The following is a 23,844-nucleotide window of genomic DNA, read 5'->3' as shown; positions in this document are numbered from 1 at the left end:
CCTCCCAAGCCACCAACCTTTCTACCTGCTGTGTCTACAAGTGTGACAACTGCAGGTACCCCACATGTGTAGAATCATACAGTATTTGTCTTTTTAAGACTCATTGATGTCACTTAGCATACTGTCCTCAAGCCCATGTATGTGGTGGCATGTATGGAATGCCCTTTCTAAGGCCGAATAACATTCCACTGTATGTTTTTTCCATATTTGATTCATCTGTAGGCAGATATGAAAACCATTCTTAACTCTCAGGATATACAAAAACAGAGCCACGGGCCGGATTTGGCCCACAGATCATAGTTTGCCAAACCTTGCTCTAAGGACATTAAAAAAAGCATACGACACAGAGGTTGTAAAACTCTCTCAGTCCAGCACCTTCAGCGTATGAGGAGCTTTTTCACTGAACGTCTAAGTAAAAGAAATACACAACCATCCCATTTATGAAGTATTTGAATTCAAACAACTTAATACATACTGAAGTCCTCACTACTTAATTCCCTGGTGGGAACCTTGGGATCAGACTGGCCAATGCCAACCTCCTTCCCTGATCCGCACTGATTTTCATGTGATACTTGATATCATGCACGGCACCCTCCAAAAACTGTTTTGCAAAAGCGTGACCATATTGAAAGGAATGGATATTCTATGCTGAAACTCAGCAATTTCAAGCTATTAATTCACGTGATAGCTGATGGGTGTCACTATTCTTCTTTTAAGATTTTATTTATTCATGAGGACATAGAAAGAGAGGCAGAGACATAGGCAGAGGGAGAAGCAGGCTCTGTGCAGGGAGCCCGATGTGGGACTCGATCCAGAGACTCCGGGATCACGACCTGAGCCAAAGGCAGACTCTCAACCACTGAGCCAGCCAGGCGTCCCGGATGTCACAGTCTTTCCCGCATAAATTGAGAGTATCTCGCTGAACCCTGGCACACTGTTTAAGAACTGCAGGTACCGACTCTTCCAGGGGTTTCAGGATAGAGGTGGGGAAACAGAATCAAATACCAAGAACACATCAAACAATAGAAAGGAGCATATGCTCGGTGCTAGAGGACCCACACAGGCACTAAGCTACAAATGCTAGAAAAGAGAGATCCCTGAAACCTGCAAAGTCAGGGACAGTCATGGAAGGGAGTGGATTTCAGCTGATCCTCGAAGAGAGTAGGATATGACAAGAGAGAAGAGGAAGGTAGAGAAATTTCCAAAGGAAACAGACTAAAGATAGTAGAGGCCCTGAGGCAAGGAGGAGGAAGGCCTGCAGAGGGAGGCATGAGGACACCACAGGAAAGGGAGCCATTTGAAGTTTCAGAGGGTGGATGATGTCTGTAAAGACTGGTTGAGGAGCTTAATGCAGCCATACATGTGAGACAATCTGAGCAAAGAAGTTGTAGCAGCAAGACGTGTGAGCAAAAACTAACCCTGGTCAAGGTAGGTGGAGACGATGACCATGCTGGAAGAAGAAACACAAGGATCAGACTAAAGAAACTGATGAAAAAAGCTTAGGCTTATAGAAGGGGAGCGTAAGAGGAAAGATTCTAGAACAATCAGCCACCTAGGCCAGGTAACCAGGGGGGAGAAAATGGCGTGCAGAGGACATGCTAAGCTAGCCTGGGGTGAGAGCGTAGAGCCTAGCTTTTGATACTCTCAATTTGAGGAGCACAGCAGGTGGCTCAGGCCAAGAAATCCTGCTGGTGGTGGAGGATTCTCAGGCCCTCTGCGTAGAGCTGAGGATCATGGGAGTTGATCAGCAGAAGACTAAGACTCCATACACCCATATTTAGGAAAGGAAAGGGGAAAGTTAAGTCCATGTTGCCCACAGGCTCTATAGGAGAACCAGGAGTCTGCAGAGTGGATGTCAAAGGGGGAAAGGAGGTAACCAGGGAGTCAGAAGTCTTGGGTTCGTTAATAAAGCAATTCTTGAAAATCCCAACATTTTTCAACAATGTTTAAGTGCATTTAATGACCCAGGAGGGGAAAAGCTGGCAGGTATACAAGAAAAAAAGAAAAGCAGTCATCTCTTTCAGGTAGTTTGGAAGGGCTTTATGAGTGGGCAGTGGGATAATACCTTCTCCTCAGGATCCCTGTTCCTTGTATTCCTATTCTCTTCAGCCCCTTCCCTTCTCCCGAATCCCCTTCCTTTCTGCTTTCTTTCAGTTCACCACACTTCCCATAACGCCATTCATGCCTGCTGCATTCTCTGGTCACCACCAGACTGGTCCTGAGCCCTTATCCCCGACACCCCTCTGCACTGACACTGCTAGCTCTGGATGCAAATGCTCACCTGCCTTAGGACTAAGGTTTGGGTTTTTCCCAGTCCTCATTCCATCTGACCCCTGTGCACACCACAGCACTCCTGGTGTACTCTTACCGAAATGCAGTCCTCCGAGCCTAGACTCGGCCTGGAGCTCACTCCCTCTATGTCCTTCCCTACCTGTTCATGTTCCAGGGTCACTCAAGTCCCTCTTGTGGTCATACCCACCCTCCATGTCTGCCCTACACCTTTCCACCCTACCCACCCTGGCCTCCTGCTCCATGACAGCACGTATGTTGGTCCTTCTTGCTTCACATTTGTGGTCACCATGTCACTCTCCTGGGTCTCAGATTATAAGCTCCTTGGAGACAAGAGGGTTTTCAGGCAACTTCATTTTCCCACAGGGTCTGATAGAGAGCTCTGCCTCAGTGCCTTTGAACAAACAATATTATCCTTTTATTGTATATGAAATGGTAGAATTTGTCCGGGAATAACTGTGGTTAACACCTTTGCAAAAAAAAAAAAAAAAAACACCTTTGCACGTGACAGCATGTGATTTTCAGAATGCTCTCATGTTTGATCGCCGTTCACCGTAAGGAGAAAAGAGGAGTTTACTATCTGCACTGTGCAGCTGAGGAAACAGACTCAGTGAGGCTGAAAGCTTTGCACAAGGTCACACAGCAGCAAATACAAGAGCCAGGACTAGAACTTAGATCTTCTGATTCACCATCTAGTACTCTTCCACCGCACACCCTGCTTCTGCGTGAACTGTGTAGTAACAAGCCTGACCTGGTGATTGTTATCTGTACTTTAAATATTTCTTCATTGTTTACTTCTATCTAGTATGTTGTTAGCATATCTGCCTGTCACATTAAAGTCTAACTATGATTTCGGGTTCTAGAGAACAAGGGTCAATACACAGAATTAGGCAGGAATTATAAATTATAAAAAGTGAACTTTCTTACATGTTTCTATAAAATCTTAAACCACATCTTACTTAAGCACTAAATCTAAATACACGCTACAGGTGCCATCTGTACTTACTAACTAACACTCTAAAATGCTGATACTAGCATATAAGTGTGCTGGATCACCTCTACTTGCCTCTCTCTAGCTTTTCCACCCTGCTCTGAGCCCCCAGATGACTATATGGACCACTTTTTTCCTCAGTTCCTTGCCATCTGGTTTACATTTGGGTTCATGCAAAGAGAGTCCAGCAGGAGACTGGAGGAAGGGAGGAGAATGAAGTTGGCTATTTCTTCCCTTGCCTCCTTCTCTGAAGGCATTGTCTCAGGTGTGTTGTGACCCATACCTGAAATTCCTGGTTCTACTCAGGTGGCCCTCTCCATATAGCTCTCTGTTCCTTTACAAACACATTCAGTCTAGGGATGTAATCCTACCCACCAAGTCTTTGACACTCCTAATATCAAGGGTCTATGTTCTCTCCCCTTGAAAGAGGGTGGGCTTTTTGACTAGAATGAATAATAAAATATACTAGGAATGACACTGTTGTAGTTTCCAGACTACAGCTCCTACTTCCTATCTCTTGAGCCTCCAACAAATATAAAGGAGTCCAACTAAATATAAAGGCTGCCGTGTTGAGAGAAAGCCCAAGCCAACTCTGTGACAAGACTATGGAATGAGGGAGAGGGAGACAGAGAGAGACCCATCGATCCAGTCAGCCCCAAGATATTCAGGCCCTGGCCCCTGGACTCATCCCAGCTGAAGTCCCAGATACCACAGAGTAGAGATGAGCCACCCCCACTGTGCCCAGCCTGAATTCCTGAACAAGACAGTTGTACCTTATACTAACAAATGGTTGTTTCAGGTCACTAAGTCAGAAAGCAGTTTATTACATAGCAGTAGACCACTGAAACACTAGGTTCTTTTTTTTTTTTTTTTTTTTTAAGAATTTATTTATCTGTTTGTTTGTTTGTTTGCTTAAGAAAGAGAGAGAGAACATGAGCTGGGAGGAAGGGCAAAGGGAGACCTGACACGGGGCTCCATCCCAGGACCTTGAGATCTTGACCTGAGTAGAAGCCAGATACTCAACTGACTGAGCCACTCAGGTGCCCTGAAACACCACACTCTTCTAACTAGTCTCCTACTGCCCAATCTGAGTGCCATCTGTTCCTTCTGGGGCCCTGACTGAGAATATATGTATGACAGACATGAGGCCTGATAATTACATTGCAGACTTCTCCTGGGAAAATGGTAGAACTGCACTTTCCTCTGAGGAGAGGTGGCCTGGTGACTTGCTTTGCACTAGACAATGAAATGTGAATGAAAATAACATGGATCACTTCCAGACAAGAGCATCAAGAACCAGTGTGCCATTCACTATGGTCTCTTCCTCTGACGTCATCACAGATATCATTTCCAGATGGTGAAAGTTCTATCACCTTGGGTCCCTGAGTAGGAAAACATGGAAAAAAACTACCTGCAAAATGCCCACCACACATTCCAAGATGGACAAGCAGTGAGAACATATAATAGAGATTTGTTGTTTCAGCCCAAGAACCTGGTGTTGCTTGTAACCGCAGCATACTCATCATGACTGGCACGATAAACTCCTTCATCAAGCTAATCCTGACCAAAATGACTCCTTGCATGTGGGGACCATTTGAACTCCTGAATATTCTGCACACAAGGAAGCAGCTATACAGGTCCACTGTTTTTACATCTATAATCAGGAAAGCCATAGAAGTCAGTCAATCATTTGGAACCATGGCAACACACCTCTTAGATCTCCAACTACAGGGAGTGAAAGTGACCAAGGACCCCTGCTACTACATTCTGAAATCCTCACCACACGTCCCACAGGCCATCTCCCTCGGAGACCCAGGCCTCCTTTGATGGCCTTTCTCAGACTGCACAGCACTCCAGGACACTCCCAGCCAACCTCTCCCTCTCCTTCACTTGGGGTCACATTTGCACTGCAGTCCAACGACTCCCACCCTTCCCCACCTTGCTCCCTACTTTCTCTCTCACAAGTATTTCCCCTAATAAAATCCTTGCATGTTTAATCTTATGTTGGCATCTGCTTCTCTGAGAATCCAGACTAATACAATCATACCGATTAATATTCAGCTTGAAAATTCAGCTTTAATAAATTAAACATACAGAGACAATAGAACTAGCTGTTGCTGGCTCAGGGTTGTCTAAAGTCATAAATAACCAGTTTTGTATGACGAGATGTCCACATCTATGCCTAGATCTAATTCCTAAATGAGCCATATTAACATGGAATCATTTTTTTTCCAGTATGACTTTTGCAAAGTCTGATTTTTAAACCTATCTCCAAAACTTCATCCTTTTCCAAATGTCCAAAACAGGCTTCCAGTTCCTTCTTCTAAACCCTGGAGAATATGCAGACCTTGGGATTCAAACTTTTCGTAGGTTAGAAAAGTAACGCCACATCTGACCAACGCAGCGGGTCCGAGGTAGCACCCTATACCCAAATTAATTAGTATTTCTTCCACAAAACATACAAATATTAACACAAGTGTGAATAAAAACAAACAGCCTCAAGACAATTCAGGTAAGGGTTTGTCACCAAATGAGTTCAGCAAAGGTTAGGTTGTGCTCCAATATAAATAATAAGTTTTGTGAATTTCCGAGTTGTGGATAAGGGACTATGGACCAGTATATCCACATAGAGAAAACCGTGCAGCCTTTTAAAGAAAATCAAATATGACTTTCTGCTAACACAGAAGAAGGACTGGCCATGACACAGCGTAGGACGAAGAAAGCGCATAGTAGAACAACTCATATAGGGAGCATTTCATTGTGCGCGTACAGACTGGGAGAGGCGAGGTACAGACAACCCTGCTTGTCAGGCACCCACACCCACCTCTCATTACCCACAACCCTTTGTAATGACTTCATCTCTGGTTAGGAACTGCTGTGGAAATATAGTTCATGAGAATTGATTGTGATGTAGGCATATGTTTAAGTATGAATTTATTTCTATTATTTATGAGACAGAGAGAATGAGTTCACCTCTGCAAACTGCCTAGATGGCCAGTAACTAAAATGCCATGCATAAATTGGGAGCTGAGAGAGCACACAATGGAAATTTATTTAGGATACTAAATTAGGGGAAGGGACACAAAATATGAAAAATATAGACAGGAGCCCCAAAGGTAGACCTGAGACTTCCAGATATCCCTTTCCCTATCAATGAGAGGGCACAGGCCAGAGGAGGAGAGGGCTCCCACTAGGGAGCCTGTTCTGTTCCAGAAACAGCCAATTCTGATTTTTCTCCTCATCTGCCTCAGGGCCCCTGTCCTGCCACTCATTGGAGGCTTGTATCTTTTTATTCTTTTTAAGATTTTATTTATTTATTCATGAGAGACACAGAGAGACAGAGGCAGAGACACAGGCAGAGGGAGAGCAGGCTCCCTGGGGGGAGCCCAATAAGGGACTCAATCCCAGATCCCAGGATCATGCCCTGAGCTGAAGACAGACACTCAACCGCTGAGCCACCCAGGCGTCTCATGGGAGGTTCCTTTCTTCATCAACCACTGAACAGCCAAGAGCCAGAGGAGAGGCTGCTCACCCTCCCCCTTGTCCTGTCTCCTTCCTAAACCTTTTTATTCTGATAAGTTAAAAACACAAACAAACAAAGATTGGGGAGCAAGGAGAAAAGTAAATTAGGGAGGAAATATTCTCCTTAAGTCTCTAACTAGCCCTGGGAGAGATTGCCTACAATGGACAGAAGTTAGGGAATTTTAATTAGGGGTCGGAAATTCAAAACTAATATAGTAAAAGTTCCCTTTGTATTTTATGTATTCAGCATTGACTGTATTTTTTTTTCCCCACAATAAGTATGTATTCCTAACTTCGTGATTTAAAAAAAAACCTCATATTTCAATGAGAGGCATAATAGAGAACAACATTAGTTCATATATGTAAAGCGCTATTAGTATTCTCTGCGAACTACTGCCCGGGAATGCATCATGTGCCAGCACTCTACTTGGCACTTTGACAAACCTCATTCCATCTGTGTGCTGTTTACTCAGTGTCCCAAGCCCAAGGCTCTGTCCTTGGCACTGGAGACCCCAGTGAACACAGCTGGTGTGAGCCTTGCCCACAAGAAGCAGGCAAACCACTGTGGAGACAGCCATTAAACAGGGTATTGCACATTTAATGATTTGACTCTACTTGTGGTAAGTGCTATGAGGAAGTAGGGCAGAGTGACCAGTCAGATCCTTGTAACAGTCTCTGAGGTGGATCTCATCCTCAGTCATGGATAAAGAGTCATCATCAATATTTGTAACATTAAGGTGTGCTAATTATAATAATGTAAAATATCCCGAACAAATAATAATTATAATTATCACTATTATAATAACGACTTGAGAAATCATTTCATATCAACTGGTCAATGAGGAAAAGCATGGAAGTAAATGAGGAAGAAAGCCTAAATGTGTGAGAGTATATGGATAATGACTGCCAAAGAATTCAGTAGCAATGTCATATTTCTTCATAAAGAAGAATCCTTCCATGCGGAGGCTTAGAGACCTCCCGGAAGAGACATCCGCCTCACCTCTGGTACGGCAAGACACTAATAGAAGGAAACAAACACGAGGTTCATGTTCTCCAAAGATATGTCCTGTATTTTCCAAGACAGATTTAATTTTGAACACCTGGTCTCCCTGTGCCTATAAACCACTAAAATCATCTAGAAATATCAATATTTTGATGTTTAAACCACATCTGAGATTACCTCTTGAACCTAGAAGTAACACAAAGAACACTGGTAGATCAAAAATGCCATTTGTTTTGGAAAATACTGCCACTACATGCCAAAGGTTCTAAATAGTAAAAGACGAACATTGCCAATCAAGACCTGTTGCTCTCAACCTGAAACCCCATTACCACAGCTTTAAAGTTCCCACAACGAGGCATTCTTTGAATCTGTAAAATGAGAGTCCAGACAATGGTACTTCCAGATGGAGAAGGGTGGGTATTCCACCAAAACACCATGTGGTAAGTTGTTTCTTGCTTGTCTCCCTAAGAAGCAAAGCAACCCTAATGACTCGACAAAGATTCTCTGAACTAAACACTCCATGTGTCTCTCTACTCAGTGAAGAAAAACTCCTTGTAATTAGAATTCTAGGTCTATGGGTATCTCCTGACAGCTCACAATGGAAAAGCTATCAGTTGATTTATTATACAAAATGAGAGCATCATAAGGAATTCAGAGTGGTGCTAATGAGACAGCCAACCTTTGCTGGGACCTTAACTTGCTTCACTTTAATTTTTGCTGTCAGAAAATTGTTCTAAAAAATTATTTTCTGTTAAAGAGATGGCAAATCCATGGCACTTGTGCTACCACTACCCCTTTCCCCACCACAGTAAACGCTGCTCTCTCTCTGACAGACTTGGCCTCAGAGGACAGCTTAACAGAGTTCGGAGGTGAACACAAGAGTCAGAGTCGTTTGCCAAGCTCATGTAAACTACCCTACTCGGCACTCACAAGGCAATGTTCTATGACACCAACTGGATCCCAACAGATTTAAGCTGTCGCTATTGTTAAGACCTATCTTTCATATTGCCGAGGCATAGGAACTGGACGAGAAGAAAAATTAGGTTGAAGTCAGCATCGAGTCAGTTATACCGTTCACCTTCCTTGGTTTCTGTCAGTTGTACCATAAACAGGTAAGATTACATTAGTCAATCACTGACCTTATGGAGCGCAGGAGCCAAGACTGGGACCAAGAATCCGTTGTAAATATAATTCACAAGCTGATTGCGAATCAAGGGGTGAGCCACCTAAGAGAGAAAGAGGCAGTCACGGAAAAGAGTTGAGTCTTTAGGTCTTCTTAAAATCACATGTTTCTGTGAACATCCTAAATTCAAAAGAGGAAATTCAAGTTCTGGCCATATATTCCACGGTTAAAAAATAATTCAGACTCCGAATCACCGTGTAATTTTTTCAGATGGTTTATTCCAAAGAGCTTGGACTTTGAAATTTGAAAATTGGTAATTTAAAAAATAAATTAGGTAAATAAATAAAAACTGGTAATTTTAAGTTTTAACTTTAAAAAAAGCAGATAATTACTAGACTGAATATGTATAGGGACTCAAATTAAAATAACAAACTGTAATATATAATTTTACCCCATAATTTCACCGGTGTCCCAATCAACTTGTGCCTAATTAAAAATAAGAATATAACTGTCAAAGTAGACAATTCAATACATTTATTTTGCTAGCAAAAAGAATTTGTGGTTGAAGATGCATTTTCTACCAATCATTTATACTGAGAAGGAAGGCTTTTAGAAGATCTTTTCATAAAAAATAAGATTCCATTCAAAAGCAGAAAACATTACCAAAGGTATAACACTTCCTATATTTGATTTTTGAAATATATTTAGAATGGATAACCATTCACTTAATATCTTTTGTGAGTAATCTTTTCAGTAGTACCCTCAAACAAGAAAATCTTTAAAGTATATGGCCTTGATTTCAAAAGATAGTGTGAAGTATATCATTTCTCTGCCTTTAACCATGCCTGTTAGTTTTAGTTCTCTTTCTTAAAAAAAAAAAAAATAATAATAATAAAATCAAACAATAAAGTGAAAAGCAATTTCTAGGGAAGTAAAGCTAGATCTTTAAATTACTGATAATCTCTCTCTGTGTGTACATTTGGGAAGGAACTAATAGTTTCATCTTTTTTATTTCCACACACTTCTGCAAGAAACGTTGATAGACTGTAATATTAAAGGGAGGGGGGATCTTAAGATATAATCCATTTATCTCATATATAAATAAAACTTGCTTTGACTTAGCAATAAAAATGAGATAGAAACTAAAGTAATTTACTTGCATTTTCTTCCAAAAGCTATTTCTTTATTTGGTAGATAAACAGATTACAACTAACATTTTTCACCTTACAATCAACGTAAGGAAAATTTGATTTCTTAATAAATCCAATATGAAGGTAATATGTATGTTGTATAGAAATAAAACATTTTTATGAAAAGCCACTACATCCTTAAATATATATAAAATCTGATTTTTACTGAAAACAGTAACAAGAAGTCTGAAGGTAAAAATCTAATCAAGAAGCCAAATATACTAGAGTTCAGCGGCTGTTTTTTCCCCCCTGAAGCAGACCAATTTCAAAGCACAGATTTAATTTGTGTTGCTAAGAAGATGCTTAACTTCGTCTAAATTCAATTGGGATAACAATATTCTTTATGTAGCATGCACCATTAGGCAAAATAAAGTGTTTTCCTTTGTATACTCCCAAGAAGACCTTGAAGGAAGAGTGGTATAATTTGGTGTACTTAGAAGCCTAAAAATATCTATTTAATGAGTCAAGCATTGAACTTATTTTTGATGGTTAAGTGGATAATCAAAACGGAATTAGCACTTTTTTTAAGGAAGATCAGGAAAACCCACTCATTTCTTTTCTCACTTGAAACTTCCCCCAAACCTATAAACTAACATTTTCGTTCACTCAAGGACATTCAGTGTGCTTAAAAGAGAGCACTGATACTCACGGACAGCAAGATGTTTTACAAGGACGCTTACAACCCTGCCTGGCCCAGTGCTTGCCCCGGGGCCGCGTACCTGGATGACGTACCTGGATGACGGCGTTGCAGAACTCCAGGGAGTTCATGAACTGGACGAGAGAGGGGAGCAGCAGCCAGTCGTCCTCCAGCAGGCAGTGCCACTCCTCGCCCTTCTCCTCCAGCTTCGTGGGCAGCGAAGAGTAGAGCCCGCTGAGCCCGGTTGCAAGGACCTGTGTTGGGAGATACAGAGAAACACTTGCCCAGCGCTCTTAGGCCGCAAGGTGTCCGGAACCTCTCGGCCGGCTGGGGCGGGGTGCGGGAGACACATGCAGGGACGAAGGCAGCCTTGATTCTGCACACCACACCCCCCCAGGCATTCGGGGGAGAGGCAGACCCATGAAGGGGGGCCGCACACCTGAGGTCTCCCGGGCAGAGGCCGTGACCAGCTCTATGAGAAAGGCTCCTGCAGCCCCGCTAAAGGGCATGACCAATAGGCACGTGGCTACAGTCTGGACGGCGCCTCGATCTGATCTCCACAAGCTAGAGTAAGAAGACTTGGGGATCATGGGTCAGGTGTGATGGTGGCTGCTGGGTCAGAGCCGAGGCATCAGCAGTAAGACAAGAGGAAGTGAAGACAAGGAGGAAGTGAAGTCGAGCATTATGTGTGAGGTGGCTGTGAGGGAGCCCCAGCTAGGCCTCTCCGATCCAGTATCAATCCAAAGCTCGTGGCCTCTACTTCCCTCCCTCGGTGCTAACATGGAACTTCTCAAGTCGGGCTGAGAAAGTTGAGGGTGACTGAGAACTCACATTTGTCAGGTGGTCCAGGATGGTCTTAAAGAAAAGGGTGATGCCTTTCACAGACGCAGAAATATAGGAAAGAAACACACTTTCAGAGTCTATGACCAAGGGAAACCATGAATTTCACAGTACCGCAAGCCTCCCAGCTGGGAAGTGATGCCAGCCATATAGCCGCTTAGAGATGCCAACCTGGCAGCCAGGCCGCAAGTGGGCAGAAGTAGCACAGACGGATGTGAGAAAGTTCTCTATAAAAGGCGCTACCCCAGGATAAACCCTAAGGTTATGAAGAACTCAAATCAGAATGAAACATTCAGGGCAACATTCAATCCTGAGTTAAGCCCAGAAAAGAAAGAGTGAAGCATTCACTGATCTCACACCATCTAATAAGAGGTAAAAGACAACCTACAGGATGGGAGAAGATATTTGCCAATGACATATCAGATAAAGGGCTAGTATCCAAGATCTATAAAGAACTTATTAAACTCAACAGCAAAGAAGCAAACAATCCAATCATGAAATGGGCAAAAGACATGAACAGACATTTCTCCAAAGAAAACATACAAATAGCCAACAAGCACATGAGAACATGCTCCGCATCACTGGCCATCAGGGAAATACAAATCAAAACTACAATGAGATACCACTTTACACCAATGAGAATGGCTAAAATTAATAAGACAGGAAACAACAAATGTTGGAGAGGATGTGGAGAGAGGGGAACCCTCTTGCACTGTTGGTGGGAATGTGAACTGGTGCAGCCACTCTGGAAAACTGTGTGGAGGTTCCTCAAAGAGTTAAAAATAGACCTGCCCTACGACCCAGCAATTGCACTGTTGGGGATTTACCCCAAAGATACAGATGCAGTGAAATGCCGGGACACCTGCACCCCAATATTTATAGCAGCAATGTCCACAATAGCCAAACTGTGGAAGGAGCCTCAGTGTCCGAGAGATGAATGGATAAAGAAGATGTGGTCTATGTATACAATGGAATATTACTCAGCCATTAGAAATGACGAATACCCACCCCACCATTTGCTTTGATGTGGACGGAACTGGAGGGCATTATGCAGAGTGAAATAAGTCAATCGGAAAAGGACAAACATTATATGGTTTCACTCATACGGGGAATATAAAAAATAGTTAAAGAGATTATAGGGGAAAGGAGAGAAAATGAGTGGGAAAAATCAGAGAGGGTGACAAATATGAGAGTCCTAACTCTGGGAAATGAACAAGGGGTAGCGGAAGGGGAGGTGGATGGGTGGATGGGGTGACTGGGTGATGGGCACTGAGGGGGGCACTTGACAGGATGAGCACTGGGTGTTATGCTCGTAACATATGTTATGAGCTATGTTTTATCAAACTCCAATAAAAAAATATAAGGGTGCTGTGGATATACAAAAGGCCCTGACCCCAGACTTGGGGGGCTGGGAGCAGGAAATGTTCTCAGAAGTGATGTCCAAGCTGCTGAAGAATTAATGGGAGTTAGCCCAGAAAAGATTCTTGGAAGGAGGACCGTTCCAAGCAGAGGAGGTACAAAAGCTCAAAGGAGTAAAAAAATGATGGCATCTGCCGGGAACTAAGAGAAAGGCAGGATTATCGGCACACAGGAGTAGAGGCAGGGTAAGTAGGAGTCAGATCCTGCAGAGTTTTGTAGACCAGGGAAAGGACACCGCAATGGGGAGCCCAGTAGACAGATGTGTGCACCTTACGCCTTGGAGAGGGATCCGGACTAGAGGTGGAGCTCTGGAGCCATCCAGATGCACATGGTATCTCAAGCCACAGGGACCAGAGAGAAGGAAGGCAGGGAGGCTCGAACAGATGAGGTAAGACAAAATAATCCACCATGTCTGGCATCAGCAAGAGAAAGTCAGAAGGAAGTGTGGAAACGGCCCCGCGGACCTTGGAAAAATTCTCTGCAAGCTCACTGCTGCCTCTCCTTTTCCCTCGTCCTGTGCCCACAACACCCTCTGTGTCCCTCTGTGGAGCGGTGGGCTTTCTTGCATTTGTTAGTTTGTTGGCCATCTTCTCCAGCTCACCTGGTCTGACTCATTCATTCTAGTCCACACTGGAGGTGTGGACGATCTGTGGGGTCAGGTATGCCGAGTACCAGATGCCAACAGTACTTGCCGAGGGTAACAACACATCCAGCTCAGCCACAGAGCACAGGCCTGGGGCCTGAGAATCTGGAGGTCTTCCTGTAGAGGAACCAGCTAATGATGGGGGGGGGGGGCACCCAATGTGGAATAGAGGCCCACGGTGGAGTGTGAGGGGCTGTGAGAAAGACAGACAAGCCATTTCCATACAGGAGGAGTCAAAATTACTGACATCCATTCCTGTGTTTGCTGGTGACCTTTACCCACGCGTTCATTCACTCACTCGAAGCAAACGGAATGCCTTCAGGCCAGATACTACGTTAAAGTGCAGGAAATGAACAGTGAACAAGATGGTGCATTTATCTCTTTTTCAAAATCGGGGCATCTGTGGTCCCAGAGAAGAATGTCTCCTGTTTAAAGTATTTAACTCCTTGTCAATGCACCCAAACAAATCATTTTAATTCCAGTTTTGAATGTGACCCCAGTGAGTTGCCGGTTTATGAATGTGGAACCTCTGGCAAGAGAGAACAGAGACCGAGAGCTCTCCTTGCAGGGAAATCTAATCTTGATGTCACGTTTTAAAAATCAATTACATTTGCTAACTCATGCTAAATTAGCCGCAGTACAAAAGCTTTAATTCTGCATACTCCCGATTCCTGAACCACTTTGAGGCTTTGAAGATGAATTCATAAAGACAGGCTTAATTTGTCTGACTAAAAAGCTGGGAATAACTATTCAGTATATCAATATAATTACAGCAACATTAATTTTCAAATTACATACATCACTGACAGTAATTAAAAATAACACACACCTAATATTCACTTTTTTAAGAGAGTATTCTGAAAAGGGCACAGCTGAGATGCAAGCGGAAGCCTGCCTGTACAGAAGGACAGTGCCGTGTGACAGCTGGACACGGAGTCCTGCCTCTAAGAAAGCGGAGCTAGAGGATTGCCTGTGCTGTCCTCTTCTGGGCGGCAGAGAAACATGGAAGAAAAGAGTCTGCAGAATAAAGAGTATTACATAGTTTTGAGAACCTGATTATCAATTTTTATGGCTAAATATTTATATTGTCCTTCCCAAGACTCCGATGCTCAGAGTTGATCCATTCACCCAACCCACAAATATTTCTAGAACATCGACTGTGGACCTATGCAAGGCTGGTGCTGGGGAAAGAGCAGAGAACAAGTCACACCAGGTGAGCTGGACAAAAGAGCCGCTAAGCTAATAAAGACGACTGGGAGGCCCACTGCTCCATGGAGGGACACAGAGGGTGCTGCGGGCACAGGACAAGGAAAAAAGAGCGGCTGCAACAGGTTTGTGGATCATTTTTCCCAGCAGTTTAATGGCACAATGTATTTACTTTAAAAAAAACTTCATTTTGGGGGCACCTGGGTGGTTCAGTGGTTGAGCGTCTGCCTTCAGCTCAGGTCATGATCCCCTGCAGGGAGCCTGCTTCTCCCTCTGCCTGTGTCTCTGCCTCTCTCTCTCTCTCTCTCTCTCTCTCTCATGAATAAACAAAATCTTTAAGAAAGGAAAAGAACTTTGTTTTTAACCGAAATTTTTCAAAATATAGAGACACTGAACAGCTAGTTGAAAATAACACATCCATCCACTACTTTAGCCTTTTATTGATCCTGATCACAAAAAAAAGTAATTGTAAAACATTATATTTATTCCCTGCACATTAAGCATTAACTCAATATTTCCAATTTATCTTCTCTCAAGGGTCTCCTTAAAAGAAAACTAATCACCATATAAAACCATAAGGATAACAACAGTTCAAAACCACTTTCCTGACAGCAGATTTGTATGGTACTGGTTGAGGTCATGGATTTTAAAATCAGACTAACAGGGTTTCAAACCCAACTCTGCCCTTCACAGAGGTTTCTAGGGTTCAGTTTCTCCAGTGAGCTGATGCAAGAACAAAGAAAATAACACATGGACAGAGACGGGCATCATGGTTCACACACAGCAGTGTCTCCAGGGGAGGGAGGAAAGAGGACATGCACGGAGGGCTAAACACTTCAGGGAAGGTCCATCTTTAACTTGAAACATCTAATGGTACCCGGTTAATTTTAGCAAAAGAAAAAGATTTTCAGCAGATGGCTTTCGTCGGAAGCTAGCAGCAAAGCAGCTGGTGGGGATCATTTGATGCAACTCACCAAAATAAAAAAAAACTCATAAATTCTGGGTATGGGATAAATAACTTTCTATCAATGGCTGTATACCTACAGGTTGCTCACTTAAATTTGCATTTCTTGATTTATTTATAGGCTGCTTTCTACTTTTGTCAACATGTTAACAAGTGATGGGGGCATAATCATCAATATTTGGCCAAAAAAATCCAAAGTGACAGGATCATATACAGTTGGCAATCATTTGTTGCGGTGAAATTGTTCCCCAGAGTATTCTCGATCTCCTTTTTTTCTCTCGGAAGAGCTGGTCTTGGCTGTAGAGGCAGCAAAACAAGGCCCTCCTATCAACTACACCAATGAAAGTTTCCAAAAGTGGTCCAGTCTCCAGAAGGAGTCATTACTCTTCCCAAAGCCTGATGCTAACACACTTTGACAACCATACTAATTAGAGAAAGCTTTTTGTCAATTGTGGTCCTTAGCTGGATAGCTAACAGAGTACACTTTTATCTTCAACATAAAGAGTTCTTTTTTTTTTTTTTAATTATGTTGTCAGATGTAATTATAGAAAACTGGGTACAAATGAGATTATAGGATCTATCCTAAGGGGCAACTTACCACAAGGAATCTCTGTGTTCCATTCTAGCAAATAAGGTCAGCTGGAGTTGTTGTTTTCCCTCCAATTTTAATGAACTGTATGGTGTTTTAAAACAGGTGTTTGTGTGTTTGTTTGTTTTTTTTTAATTTTTATTTATTTATGATAGTCACAGAGAGAGAGAGAGAGAGAGAGGCAGAGACATAGGCAGAGGGAGAAGCAGGCTCCGTGCACCGGGAGCCCGATGTGGGACTCGATCCCGGGTCTCCAGGATCGCGCCCTGGGCCAAAGGCAGGCGCCAAACCGCTGCGCCACCCAGGGATCCCCTGTGTGTTTGTTTTTAAGTAGGCTCCACACCCAGCATGGAGCCCAATGCAGTGGCTTGAACCCTGAGATCACAACCTGAGCTGAAACCAAGAGTCTGATGCTTAACTGACTGAGCCTCCCAGGTGCCCCTAAAACACATTTTTATAAAAGCAACAATTACTCAGTGAAATCTGCTTATAGCACAATAAATGGATATCCTAACATTAAAAACATGCTCCATTCTGCTAATACATTTAAATTTTGATGTATGAAACATATAAAACAGAATAGAAAACCTCTGAGATTTAATAGATTTTAATAATTTGCCATAATTTCTTTGGAGCACTCTTTTTTTCCAAAAAAAATAAAAGCACATTACAAATAGAGCTAAACCCTTCTCCAATCCCATTACCATCTCTTCTCCTTCCTTCATTGACCTTAGTGCATATTATTCCTGTGCATGGTTTTGTACTTTTGCTGTATACATATGTATCAAAAAAAAAAAAACAGTATACACTAAGATTTTGTGAGTTAAAACTATATGTAAATTTATATAAATACTAATATACTGTATGAAACCTTTTGCTACTTTTTCTATTCAACATGTTTTTAGATTATTGGTGTTCACAGATGTAGATGTAGTTACATGCTAATTAATACATGTGATAATTCATTGGGGTTTTTTTTTTAAGGTTTTATTTACTTATTTATGAGAGAGAGAGAGAGAGAGAGAGAGGCGCAGAGGCATAGGCAGAGAGAGAAGCAGGCTCCATGCAGGAAGCCTGATGTGGGACTTGATCCTGGGACTTCAGGATCATGCCCTGGGCTGAAGGCAGGTGCTCAACCACTGAGCCACCCAGGCATCCCTGATAATTCATTTTGAATCCTGAGTAGTTATTCCACTGGTATAGAATGAGCTAGTTCATATATCTTTAATATATTTCTATTCTGCTCTTCCTCAAATCACTATTCTATTGAATCTTTTTGTGTGTACCCTTGTAAACATGTGCCAAATTTCCCTAGAGCAAACATCTAGAAATGAAGATGCAGGATCATATTCCATTGTATTAAAAATTGCCAACTATCATAGCTTTCCTGAGTTATCATACCACTTTATATACTCAAGAGTTCCTGTTTTTCCTTGCCCTTGACAACTATTGGTGTTATCAGAGACCCAACAGTTAGCCACCCTGATGAGCATTATCTGGTTTCCCACTGTGGGTTCAATCTGCACTTCCCAATCTAGCAAAGATGAGCACATTTTCATGTTTATTGGCTTTGGGCGTCTTCTGGGAATTGTCCATTCTTATCCTTTGCCCGGTTTTCTAATGGGTTGCTTCATCACTAGCTTATTAATTTGCAGCATTACAAATAGTTCTATGTACTTTGGGTACCAACCATTTATAGTTATGTGTATTGCAACTATCTTCTCCCAATCCATGTTTCTGTTCTTAATTCCAGTCATTTCTTTATGGTTCATGTGTTATAGGATACCTTGATATTTTATTACCAATGTACAAAGCGGTGGTTAGCACATGGGTCCTTGGGCCAGGCTGCCCAGGTTCAGATCCTGATTTTATCTCTTACTAGCCATGTGCCCTTGTATAGATTTACTCAATATCACTGTGCCTCAATTTCTTTATCTATGAAAAGGGTATAACACTCATACCTACAGTTGTGAGGATGAGATGATTTATTACAGGTAAAGCACTAAGAATGGTATCAGGCATATAGTACATTCTCAACAAATATATTACTATTACTACTATTCATAATTATCTGTTATTCCTGGTCTTTTACATACATTTATATGACTTTTAGCATTGATTTGTCGTGTTTCATGAAGAAACCTATTGGGATTTTGATTTAATTCACATTAACACCTTATAAATTACACCTTACAACTGCAAAGGGAAAATGGTATCTTTACGTGGAGAGATATAGTGGTCATCAGCTAAACCAATCAGGTGAGCAAGTGGAGCATCACAAAAGTGAGACAAGCTAACAGCATCACATAATGCTCATAATGAAGTGTACCACGTCACCTGTAAAATAGTCTTACAAACTCAAACCTGAATTTAATCAAGTGCTTAAACCAAGTTTCCAATTTGCAGGATATACCAGGGGTAGAGACAAGTAAAACCACATCAGAAGCAAACCCAGAGTAGGTGGGGCATTTGACAAGATAATAGCTGCTTTGTTAAAAAGTTAGTGCCATGGAGGAAGAAAGTGGCAGGCTGTTATAGATCAATAGTTACTTAGAGATTTGATAGTCAGAAACGTACCTTGTATTGGACTATGGTTTGGAAAAAAAAACTAAAAATCACTAGGGGCACGACTGAGAAACTAGATATTAGATCATATTACGAATTATTATGTAATTTTCTGGGGTGTAATAATGGTATGATTATGTAGGAGTGTTCTTGTTTGTAAGAGACACATACTGAAGTACTTGATGTCTATGACTTAATTCCAAATGTCTGTATCTTCACTTCAAATGGTACAGCACCAACAAAAAGGGTAGATGATAAACACAAATAGTAACAATCTTGAATGTTAGTGGTGGGTATATGGTATTCATTTCAGTATTCTTCCAAGTTTTCTGTATGTTACTTTTTCTCTCCCATAATAAAAAGTTGTAAAACATATATGGCATTAACTTTATGGACTGATCTGCAGGGAAGTGTCATCCACACGATACCTATAAACTAAACAGCTTTCCATTCATTTAGGTCTTCTTTCATGCCCCTCAGTAAGATTTTATAACTTCCTCTGTAAAGGTCTTTCATATATTTGTTAGATTTATTCAAGATACCTTAGAATTGTGTTGCCTTTGTAAATGACATCTTTTCTAATTGCCTTTTGCATACTGAGCAGGAGAACCACCCGAATGTTTTGATGATTTATTTCGACACCTGCACTCCTTTAACAGAACTATCCAAAACAATTCAAATAAGCCCAAACTCAAACCTCTGTAGAGCTCCCTAACAAAACTGATTTTAGTAAGCTTCTGCCTCCACAGCATTGCTCATATTCAGCCCCTTCCTTCCATTCTCATCTCTATCACTCTTGTTTCTAGACCCTAATGTAACTCCTGACCCCCTGGGCGTCTCCCCATCGTGAGCAAACTCACCCATCCTACACAGTCAGATTCAACTCCTAAAAGAATCCTGGTTCTACTGTGTTATGGCTCAAGTTTCTTCAAGAGCTCTCTGCAGTGGATATAGCAAGTATAGTAGGCAGACTAGTGCTCCCCACCCCCACACACACACACTGTCTGTTCCTAATCCCTGAACCTGTGAATATGTTAGGTTACATGGCAAAGGGGAATTAAAGTTGCCTGTCAGCTGACCATTAAATAAGGAGATTATCCCAGATGATCCAGGTAAACCCAATGTGATCACAAGGGTCCTTAAAAGTGGAAGAGAGAGGCAATAGAGCACATTCAGGCAGAGGCGTGAGTACAAAAGGATGGTCAGAGAGTTGTCATACTGCTGATCATGGAAGGGGAGGAAGGGGCCATGAGTCCGGGCATGAGGGAGGCCTCTAGAAGCTGGAGAAGGCAAGGAGATGCACTCACCACGAGAGCCTCCAGAGAGGAGCACAGCATTGCTGATGTCTCGATTTCAGCTCAGTGAGACCTGAGGGACTTCTAACCTACTGTAAGATAATGAATCTGTCTTACATAAAGCCACCAGGTTTTGGTAATTTGTTGCAGCAGAAACAGAAAAGTAATACAGCAATGTACTCCAAAGATGCTTAGATTTAGCAAGAAGTCCCATTCTTTTTTTTTTTTTTTTTAAGAAGTCCCATTCTTACCTATGACATATTCTTGAAAAAGAAATCGTAAGAAAGTGCGCTATTGAAGGCAATAAGAAAGGGACATTTAATACGCTGGCCCAGATGAAGGGGATCAACTCTTTACTTCCCATCTATCAATCTTTGTACAATTTCTAATTCCACTCATCAGAACCCAGAAGAGGCACACGGTACCCAGAATTTCTTCACTGAAGTTCTAGTTTTCAAAATTTTTACCCATTTGTTTGCTCCCAAATAAATATTCACCAGCAAAAATAAGAATTTAGTAGCATAAAGAAGATTACTGCTTTTGAACCTCAAACCAAACACAGTGCATTATTAACTAGAGTTGCTATTAGCATTTTGGGCAAGTCAGTTTTTTACTGTGCAAGAATGTTCCACAAATTATCAGACATGAAGCATCCCTGGCCCCTACACACTAAATGCCAGTTGACCTCCCTCCCCAGCCACCTCATGTCCCTATGATAGCAAAGCGTGCCCCAAAGACATTCCTCATTGCCCTCTCCCCTGGTCAAGAACCACCCATAAAATAATAAATAAAATAAAATAAATAAAATAAAATAAATAAATAAATAAAATAAAATAAAACAAAACAAAACATATAGCATTCATTAATAATGAATCTAATCTACTTATGGCAACTTGCCTGGCCTGTTCCAATAAAATTCATTAATGGTTTTACTATTCCAGCAGAATCAGGCATACTTAAGACAATATAGTTTATCAAGAAGTGTAATGAGGTGACCCGTAGAAAGAACAGACAATGGAAATAGACCAGAAGTGTTCACTGAGCTGGGAACACAGAAAGAGCTGTTGCCCAACATCTCCGACAAACACTGACTACAAAAAAAATAATCAGAGTCCTAAAGAATCTTCAGGGTCCCAGACCTGTGACTGTGGTTGGACCAGTGCAACATCTGCAAAGGACCTCATACTTTCCTTCTCACCATGCCGATGAGCAGATTCCTGCTCCCTCAAACTGTAAATACATATTTATTTTTAAAAATAAAACCAGCACATTGTATCTACAATTATGGTCATTATCCTGCTGAGAAACAAATTAATTTGTGAAACGAGCTGAGCAGGCTCACTACACGCCACAATTCTATGGTGCGAAATCAACTTGAAAAGCTAAGAATATAGAAAGTGGAGGTCTTACCAGTCACTCAGGATGTGCTCTTATAAAAAAACTAAAATAGTTCCTAACTCAACAGAAATGACACAAGAAATGGCAATACATATAGTTTCCTCTTGGCTTGTTTTGAGCTGACAATGCTCAGCCAAATAGCATCTCAACTTAAGATTTCTCTGCTCCCTCCAAAAGATTTCCTCCAAGCATCTTTCCTTAGAAGGTGCCAAGTACAACTTGCTGAAAAGAAAGGAATTAAAAAAAAAAAATTTACCAGTAGCACAGTAGAGGAATAAAGTAGGTGGCAGGCACCCAATGAGAGGGACTTACTGGACAAAAGTAGGTGTTCTCCACGATGTGACGGGCCACCATGTTGTTCTCAGCAGACAGAGACATGATGAACAGCAAAGCATCTCGGGCCTGCTGCCCTACTGTCCCCTCTCGGTGAATGAAGGGAATCAGAAGGGAGAAGATGAGGAAGTTGGCTGCCCCTTGGTCCTCACTAGTGTGGAAGAAGAGTTCCAGAATTGATGGATCTTTGGCCAGGATGGAACAAAGCTGATTGAGCAGGACAACCAACTTCCCCTCCACAGCAGGGGTGGTTGTTCCCGAACAAGAGCTCAGCAACATCATCAGGGGCTTTAGGATGGGTTTGTGGTGCAGCAGAGGCTGGTGTGACTGCGTGACCAACATCTCATACATCTTTAGCTGCTCCATTTTAGTCTCGTCGGTAAATTCCCTCCGCAAACTCCAAAGGAAGAGTTTCTCCATGATGTTCTCTGAGACCACAAACTCCAGAATTGGCCCCATCGCAGCATCCTTGGCTTGCTCTTCAATGAGCAAGAAGAGCATGTGTTCTACATAATTCTGTACAGCACTGGCCTCATCTGGAGGGATGGATCCATATTTTGCCTGGGTGTTCTTCAAGGGGTCATGCTTCTCTAAGATCTTCACAACCTGTAACCAATTCCAACATCTGTCATCTATCTATTGTTTACCATAATTACAAAAACACACCACCACTGACTTGTCATACCTTCATGGAAAATGCAGAAGCCATGGCCACAGTAAGGTAAATAATGAAGGGGCACCTGGATGGTTCAGTTAAGCATCTGACTTCAGCTCAGGTCATGATCCCAGGGTTGAGCCCTGCATTGGGCTCCTGCTCGGCAGGGTGTCTGCTGGTTCCTCTCCCTCTGCCCCTCCCCCCTGCTCGTGGTCTTTCACACTCTCTCTCAAATAAATAAATAAAATTTTAAAAGAGAAAAGATAAATATGAACGCTGTGTGTCTCTCTCATGAGAATAAAATGAAGCAGTTAAACTACAGAAAGCATATGTTTGAAGGTGCTCATTTAGAAAAGTTATCAATTTTGGCAATCTAAATGTCAAAGATGATAGTATGGTTATAAAAATTAAGCTACATCCATTCATAAGCTTTTATTATTATGAGAACTATTGAGCAAAATGAAAAATTGTGATACAATAGATGAAAAGTTATTTATATATTTTTAGATCCATCATTACCAACTATGTCAATAGTCATTTTTGCATTCAAAATCATGACAAGTCCTCAATTCTTTTTCTGAACTGTCAAGAATATAATATTGCTTTTTAATTTTAAAATACATGAAGTAAGTAAGACTGCCTGTGCATGTTCTTCTACAAATAGAGTTGATTCGGAGGTTCCAACAGGGAAACACAGCTCTTCACATGCCCTCGACAGAACATTCCTCCCTCCTCTACTTGGATGGGCACCCTCTTCCACCAACCATGCAAGTTTAGGAAGGATGAAAGGAAACTGATGAACAACAGACACATACCTAGCAGAATCAACCCTAGCCTATGGCATATGCTGCAACTAAAAAAAAAAATAATTAAAAAAAATTTTTTAAATGAATATTTTGAACCTTGTGTTGTTTGAAACCAGAAAAAGCTCTGAGATGACTAATTACAAAATAAATCCCTAACATAGCAAGTTTCTGTTTGAGGCGATAAAAAAGTTTTGGAAACAGTGGTGATGGTTGCACAACACTGTAAATGTAGTTAATGGCATTGAACTGTACATTTAGAAAAGGCTATGATGGCAATCTTTGTTATACATGTTTTACCACCAAAAGCAAAAATCGACTGATGGTAAAATATAAGTAAAGCTCCAATTAGGTCATGTGACAGCCCTGGTGTTTCTCT

At 41.8% G+C, this 23,844-nt stretch overlaps 1 protein-coding gene across 10 annotated transcripts in view; it reads right to left on the bottom strand.

Annotated features, from left to right (window-relative positions):
- Positions 1–23,844, bottom strand: part of FHIP1A (FHF complex subunit HOOK interacting protein 1A) — a 233,731-nt gene that overhangs the window by 57,650 nt on the left and 152,237 nt on the right. For 9 of the 10 annotated variants that reach the window (XR_013351009.1, XR_013351012.1, XR_013351014.1 and 6 more), the window contains 3 exons: positions 21,987–22,613; positions 10,851–11,009; positions 8,945–9,031 (listed from right to left, as the gene is read on the bottom strand). Coding sequence is in view for 1 of the 10 variants with exons in the window: in XM_077846361.1 (XP_077702487.1) it covers positions 8,945–9,031; positions 10,851–11,009; positions 21,987–22,613 (873 nt within the window). In the remaining 9 variants the exon portion in view is untranslated. The remainder of the gene's footprint in view (positions 1–8,944; positions 9,032–10,850; positions 11,010–21,986; positions 22,614–23,844) is intronic. The other variant, XR_013351016.1, reaches the window with a different exon arrangement.

The sequence above is a fragment of the Canis aureus genome, chromosome 13 (assembly GCF_053574225.1).
Source record: "Canis aureus isolate CA01 chromosome 13, VMU_Caureus_v.1.0, whole genome shotgun sequence".
NCBI lineage: Eukaryota > Metazoa > Chordata > Mammalia > Carnivora > Canidae > Canis > Canis aureus.
Note: the sequence above shows the minus strand (reverse complement) of the source record. Positions and strands in the feature narration are given on the sequence as shown.